Here is a 7275-nt window from a genome sequence, read left to right on the forward strand (position 1 = left end):
ATTTCTTCCTTTCTATCTCTAGATAGTCTTTCTTAGCATTAAAATCCCATAGTTCTTTGTACTTAATATGTAAACAGAACTAAAAATGGGTTTAATAAGAGTTATACATCCCTCTCCAGGTTAGTGCCTAGATCTGTTTAAATATTCGTGATTTAAACGTTTTTCTTTTGACATATAAGTCTTATATCATTTCTTTGTACATAGTTTCACTTATATCTATTTTATACTACTAAATGCATTCATAAAATACTGGCCAGCAAAAAATGTCGCACTTAAAAAAATTTTTTTTTTCTAGAAAATTCAAACCGGTATATTTCGACAATCATACAATAGCTTGTAATTTCTATTTTTTGATAGTCAATACCTCAAACATTTTAATCATGTCTTAATACTTTATTTACAGGGCTGAAACGCTGAGAAAATTTATTGATTTACTATGAATTTTAAGTATGGGCAATCGAAAGTTTCTTTAATTATCTTTTTAAATGCGTCGATACAGATCTTTATACGGACTTCTAAGACCAAGTTATTCATCAACAAAGAAAAATAGACTATTTTCATATTAAACTACCTATTCTCTCCAAATAATGACCTTTCGAATAGGTTCATCTTTATTTTTGTAAGGTCATTATTTAAAAAGATACGTCAATTAAAAGTGAAGTGTCTATTTTTCTTTGTCGGTGAATAACTTGGTCTTAGAAGTTCGTAAAAAGATCAGAATCAGCGCATTTTAAAGAGAAATAAACAAGCTTTCAATTGCCCATACCCAATTTCTTATACATACACGGGGTGCATGCTTTTAAAATTCATATGAAATTAATAAATTTTCTCAGCGTTTCAGTCCTGAGCTTAAAATATTAAGAGATTTTAAAAATATTTGATATATTGATTCAAAAATTAGAAATTACAATTATTCTCGGATCATATATATTTCATGTAGATCCAATCATTTTTTGCTGAGATATATCTGTTTGGAATTTCGAGAATTCTTTGCTGGGCAGTATATTTACATTCTAAATTAATTCTTAAAATTAAATTTTAGCATATTCATAACTCTCTAACCAAAGTATAAAATATTTTCATGAAATTCTTATTTTAATACTTGAAGTCCGTTGCGGAATATGAAAATCAAATTAATGAAATATTAAACAAAAATTTTGTTGTTGTTGGTAGCATTCTAATCTATGCCATGACAGTCCTCATTTTAATATAATAAATAATATGATAAACTCTTACTTTATTCTATTCTTCGAGCTTTTTAGATAATACATTTTATATAACCCTACCACCGCAATCAAAGTTTTCATAATGAGCTTAACTTTTTAGATTCTGCCGAATTAAATTAACACTCACGGTCCTCTTCTTTACAATTTGAACTTATTCAAACGGTGCAGCGTTCAATTGAACTGCTTACGCTAGTACAAATAACAATGGTCGTTGTTAGTTTAAAAAAATATTCACTTAACAGTCAAAGATGTAACAGATTAAAGAAAATGCTAAAACCTGGTGAAATGTGATTATTGGATGTCAAATATCATTCGTAAACCATGACTTACTTACGCAAATTTTTCTATTTGTTAATAAACTATAAATTGTTAATTACATTCCATGTAAAAGTTGACTAAACAAATTAATAAACAGGCAACTTGCATTACCTGCATGTTATAATCGAAAAACTTCTATAAATGTATAACATATATGTAATACAAATTGCCTATTTATTAATTTAAGTCGAATTTATATAGATCGTTTCATTTGATTAACAGTTGTTTATTAACAAATAGAAACACTTGCACAACTAACTCCCGGTTTAAGAATGATATTTGACACCTTAGAAACCCATTCCACCACGTTTTAGCAAAAAAAGTGAGCAGTTAATTTCATTTTCCTTTATTATCCGATTTTGTTTACATCTTTTACTGTAAAATATCTGTCATCTTTACAATTCCATGTTATTTTTGTATGAAATACTAAATCTCTTTTAAATCGAAATTAAGAAACTTTAGAATGATACCAATTAAAAAATTAACTATTTCGAATTTAAAACCTGATAAAAAAAACTTGTAATTCATTTAAAAAAAGGATAAGAATGCATTTTACTGTTAATATCAAATGTAAAGTTATTTAAAAAAAACTTTCGATCATTATTACACAAATATTATGTAACGTCTGTGTTTTCGTATATAAAAAATATATAACTTTTGGGAAATTTGGGTTCATCTATTATTTATGTGGTTTCAAAATTTAATATCTATTGTCTATTCAACTATTTATATTTACTACATTGGAAAATGAAACTTACTTATTTTTTCATCATTCAAAACATCATCAAAAAAATAATATTTAACATTTTCTACTTTATTTTTGTTTGTTTTAAAATACACTTCAATTCAGAATACATGATTAATTTTTTTTTAATTTATTGAAAACAAATATTAAATATTATAAAATATTGCTTGCTTTGGTTTGTCTACATTCTTTTATTATATACATGATAACAACGAATATATACTATTATTTTATATATTTTGAATTTTTAAAAAAAAAATACCAAAAATTTGATTTTATTTTATTTGCTAGCAATTAAAATACATTTTATTTTATTTTTTATTTTTTATTTCAAGTTTTTATTTCTTTTGTTTTGCAAATAAAATCAATCAAATTTTTTTCATAATTCATAAATCCATCGTTATTGATTATTTCTGACACAAAGCATTTTGTTATTATCTTTTGCTGCATCCTGTTCCTTGTATTCCTTTAAAAAAAAAAACAGACATGTAGAGAACGACTAAGGACATTACAAACAAAAATTGCTGCTCGTAATGAGCGCATGAAATTAGTAGTGCAACGAGGAACACCAGACTCGGAGCCATTTGAGACGTAACAAAACATTTAATCAAAAATTATCAACCCTAACTTGACAATGAAAATTAAATTTTCAACTTAAGATAAAGTCATAACATCCGACTTTTACTTGACATTAAACGAATACATGACATTTGACTGAATTGTGGAAAAACCTATATGAATCTCATATCGCAGCCACCATCTATTTTTAATTAACTTATTGAAATTATGATCTTAAAAATATTAAAGTTAATTTTTTATTATAAATAATATATCGTGCGTATCAAATAAAATTCTATAATTCTTATAAAAACGCGATTATTAGGCACTTGAAAATCAACTGGAAAACTACAAGCAGCGAATTATATACTTAATTGGATATATTCAACGTACGGATTCAACAATTATATCAACATTGAAAATAACATCAACAACTATTATCACAATTATCAAAAATATACAAAGTGAATCACAAAAATTATTACCAACTTGGAAAGAAACAACAAAAGTTTCAAAACCGATACTTCTTGGACCAAGCTATGCATCAGTTGTAGCTGGAACATCTAGATCTTCATCACCTGCACGATTTACTACTGCTGAAGAATTATCAACACCAACAGTTCTTCAAATCAAACCTACAATCGCAATAACTAGTGAAACACCTGTAGAAGAGAAACAACCATCATTTGAAATACCAACTGTAGTTACAACAGTCGAGGAAATAATAGTACCTCATGATCGTCAAAGTAACGACAGTGATAGATCAATGGATATTGTTATTCAAACTGGAGAACGGGCTAAGACCAATCGACGTGGTAGATCACCTCGTCGACGGGATGAACGCACTAAAGAATCAAAGAAATCAGATAAAGAAACAAAACCTAAAATTGTCGAACAAAAATCAATAAAAATGATTGAAGAATCAAAACCTATTCAATCATCAAATCATACTTGGGTTCAACAACAATCTGAACAAATCGAAGAAAAAAAATTACATAATGTAGATTTGTTACGAGCAGAAGAATCAAAACGAGGACGTTCTCCAAGTCCGTTATGGGTACCAGGCTCTACTAGTTATGCAGAAATGCTAAAGGGTCGGGAATTAGAACAATTGAGAAATCGAAATGCTTCTCAACAATTTATTAACGAAGAAAAACAAGTATATACTCCATTAAATAAATTTATTGAGGATCAAAAAGAGCAAAAATCCTTTGAATCCAAAACTCATGAAGTAGAATTTGTACAACCTAAACCAGAACAAACTTTAGAACAAGAATATTACTATGGTGAAACTAGCGATTTAGAATCAATACCAAGAACAGATATTTGGTCCCAACAAAGTTATTCAACACCATATGATGATTTAAATGCACAATTATCATCAGATTCGCAATACACCCGTGATTTGCAAAATCAACCACATCCAAATTCAACCCAATATATAACCCAAATAATACCGGAACCAGTACAATATACACAAACCCAAACTTATTATCACCAACAACCAGGGGTAACAACTGAATCTCATACCCAATACCTTCAAGGTGTACCCACTGGAAGTATGTTTGAATTTATTCAACCAATGCCTGATATTGTTGGTTATATTAGTACCGGACAACAATTACTGAGTTCGGGTTTGGGTGGACCTTATACTTCATCAAATCAACAACAGTATTTGGATTTAAACATCGACCCATATTCATCAAGTGAACCTTTATCTTCCGGTTATAATTCATTGTCATTACAAACTCAAGAAGTATATGAAAACCAACAAAATATTAACGAAAATGTACAAGAAGCTATAAAAGAAACTCCCTTAGAAGTAATAACACCAGCCGATAATGGAAGTTACATTGTTGAAAAAGAAAAAACGACTATTGAATCTTTACCTACAGAAATTGAAGATCACAAGCTTGGATCACATTTTTCGTATGCACAAATTTTATCTCAGGGATTACAACATACTGAAGAAAAGCAACTCCAGCCATCCAGTCATACGAAAAATATTATCAAAGAGGCACAACCAGTTCAGAGTTTACCTTCTGTACAACCTACAAAATTTGTTCAAGAAGAAAACTCCGAATGGGAAAATACTACTTATAAGAAAAATCGACGAAAGCCCGAATTACAAGAAACAAAAATCGATAAGAAGTTACCAAAATCATCGAAAAAAGAGAAAAAATCTAAAAAAGTTATTGATTCGAATGTTTCTGATATTGATTCTGATAGAGGAGAGCTAAAAATAACATCAAGTAAAGAGGAAACAATTTCAGAAACATTTAAATCTAACGATGAGAAACCTAAACAAAAGTCTAAAAAAGATAAAAAGAAAATTGAAAAAGAAAATGATGATAAAAAAGTGGACGAAAAGAATAAAATCAAGGAAAATAATGAAGTTCCATCTAAAGATGGTAATGAAAAAGTAAAAGTTAAAAAAGATAAGAAATCGAAAGAAGAAAAATTAATTTCAAAAGAAACTGATAAAACTGAACAAAATCAAATTATTCAAGAACCTTTAGAAAAACCTACAACAGAGTCGAAACCAAAGAAAAATAAATCAAAAGCTAATAAACAGATTACAGATAAGAGTTTAGACCAAGAAGTAACTGAGGATAAGTTACTTCTAGAAAAAACAGAACAACAAAGTAAACCTAAAAAACAAAAAACTGAGAAACAAATTAAGGAGGAACACGGTAAAAAATCAAATGATCAAGATAATCAACAAAACATCTTGACACAACCTCTCAAAGAAACTAAACAAAAATTAGAATCCGAAAATCTAGAAAGCCCTTCTACTCTTGTGGACAATAAACAAACAATCAATAAAAAGAAAGCTATGAAAGAGAAGAAACCAGATCAAGAAAATGTTGAAAAAGAAGATATAACTAAGCAAACTAATGAGAAAGTTGAAGGGAAAACAAAAGAAACGAAAAAGAAATCAAAAAAATCAAAAACAACTCCCCAAGAAATAATTGAAAAAGATTCTGCTGCTTTTATTAATATTGAAAAATCAGAAACTTCTAAACAACTAACAGACTCTAAAATAGAGTCACAGCAATTAAAACTCGAATCACAAAAACCAGAACAGAAAAAGTCTAATAAAGAATCACCAAAAACAAATAAGAAAAACTCTGAAAAAGTTTCACAAAAACCAGAAAAGGCAAAACTTGAAAAAGAATCACAAAAACAAATGAAAGAATTAGAAAAACCGGAAAAGAAATCGCCCGGGGAAGAATCACAAAAACCAGAAAAGGAAAAATCTGAAAAAGAATCACAAAAACCAGAAAAGCCTGTAAAAGAATTGAAAAAACCAGAAAATGAAAAGCTTGAAAATGATTTACAAGAACCAGAAAAGAAAAATTCTAGACAAAAATCACAACAAGTAGAAAAAGAATCACAAAAATCAGAAAAACAAAAGCCTGAAAAAGAATCACAAAAATTAGTGAAAGAATTAGAAAAACCGGAAAAGAAATCGCCTGGAAAAGAATCACAAAAACCAGAAAATGAAAAGTCTGAAAAAGAATCACAAAAACCAGACAAGTCTGTAAAAGAATCGAAAAACCTTGAAAATGAAAAGCTTGAAAAAGATTTACAAAAACTAGAAAAGAAAAATTCTGGACAAAAATCACAAAAAATAGAAAAAGAAAAACCTGAAAAACCTGAAAAAGATTCACAAAAACCAGAAAAGCAAAAGCCTGAAAAAGAATCACAAAAGCCAGAAAAAGAATCACAAAAACCTGAAAAAGAATCTGAAAAATCAGTAAAGGTAATGCCTGAAAAAGAATCACAAAAACTAGAAAAAGAAAAGTCTGAAAAAGAATCACAAAAATTAGAGAAAGATTTACAAAAACTTGACAAGAAAAAGTCTGAAAAAGAACCACAAAAAACAGAAAAGAAAAAACCTGAAAAAGAATCACAAAAACCAGAAAATAAAAAACCTGAAACAGAACCACAAAAATCAGATAAAGAAACAAATATTACTACTACAACAGAAATTAAAGTTGAAGAAACCATAAAATCGCAAGAAGAAATAGCAACCATTGATAAAAAAGATGAACAACCGAAAGAAATTAAAAAGAAATCTAAAAAGCAAAAAATAAACCCAACTTTAGAAAGTGAAGGTGAACAAATTATTACAATTGATACAGAAGAAACACAAAAGCCAATTGACAAACCCTTAATAGAGGAAGACACAAAACAAAAAGGTTCTAAGAAGAAATCTAAAAAAGAAAAACCGATTCCGCAAATAACAGAAAAATTAGAAACTGTCGAAATACAAAAAACTTCAGTAACAGTAGTTTCTACAAAAGAATCAACAAAAGTTATTGATGAACCTAAAAAAGATGAACTTGGCTTAAAACCCGAAGTGGATGAAAATAATAAAATATCACCATCTGTAAATAAAGAGAGCGAAACCAAATCTAAAAA

At 28.3% G+C, this 7275-nt stretch overlaps 2 protein-coding genes across 2 annotated transcripts in view; both read left to right on the plus strand.

The window, feature by feature from the left end:
* LOC123296958 (nesprin-1) overlaps nucleotides 1–3166 on the plus strand; it is a 124319-nt gene extending 121153 nt beyond the window's left edge. Inside the window, exon 23 of the mRNA XM_044878692.1 lies at nucleotides 2774–3166. Coding sequence (XP_044734627.1) covers nucleotides 2774–2884 — 111 coding nt within the window. The 3' untranslated portion in view covers nucleotides 2885–3166. The remainder of the gene's footprint in view (nucleotides 1–2773) is intronic.
* Nucleotides 3025–7275, plus strand: part of LOC123295846 (titin-like) — a 54272-nt gene continuing 50021 nt past the window's right edge. The window contains exons 1-5 of the mRNA XM_044877308.1: nucleotides 3025–3038; nucleotides 3313–5099; nucleotides 5358–5540; nucleotides 5895–6391; nucleotides 6536–7243. Coding sequence (XP_044733243.1) covers nucleotides 3025–3038; nucleotides 3313–5099; nucleotides 5358–5540; nucleotides 5895–6391; nucleotides 6536–7243 — 3189 coding nt within the window. The remainder of the gene's footprint in view (nucleotides 3039–3312; nucleotides 5100–5357; nucleotides 5541–5894; nucleotides 6392–6535; nucleotides 7244–7275) is intronic.

This window comes from Chrysoperla carnea, chromosome 3, assembly GCF_905475395.1.
Source record: "Chrysoperla carnea chromosome 3, inChrCarn1.1, whole genome shotgun sequence".
NCBI lineage: Eukaryota > Metazoa > Arthropoda > Insecta > Neuroptera > Chrysopidae > Chrysoperla > Chrysoperla carnea.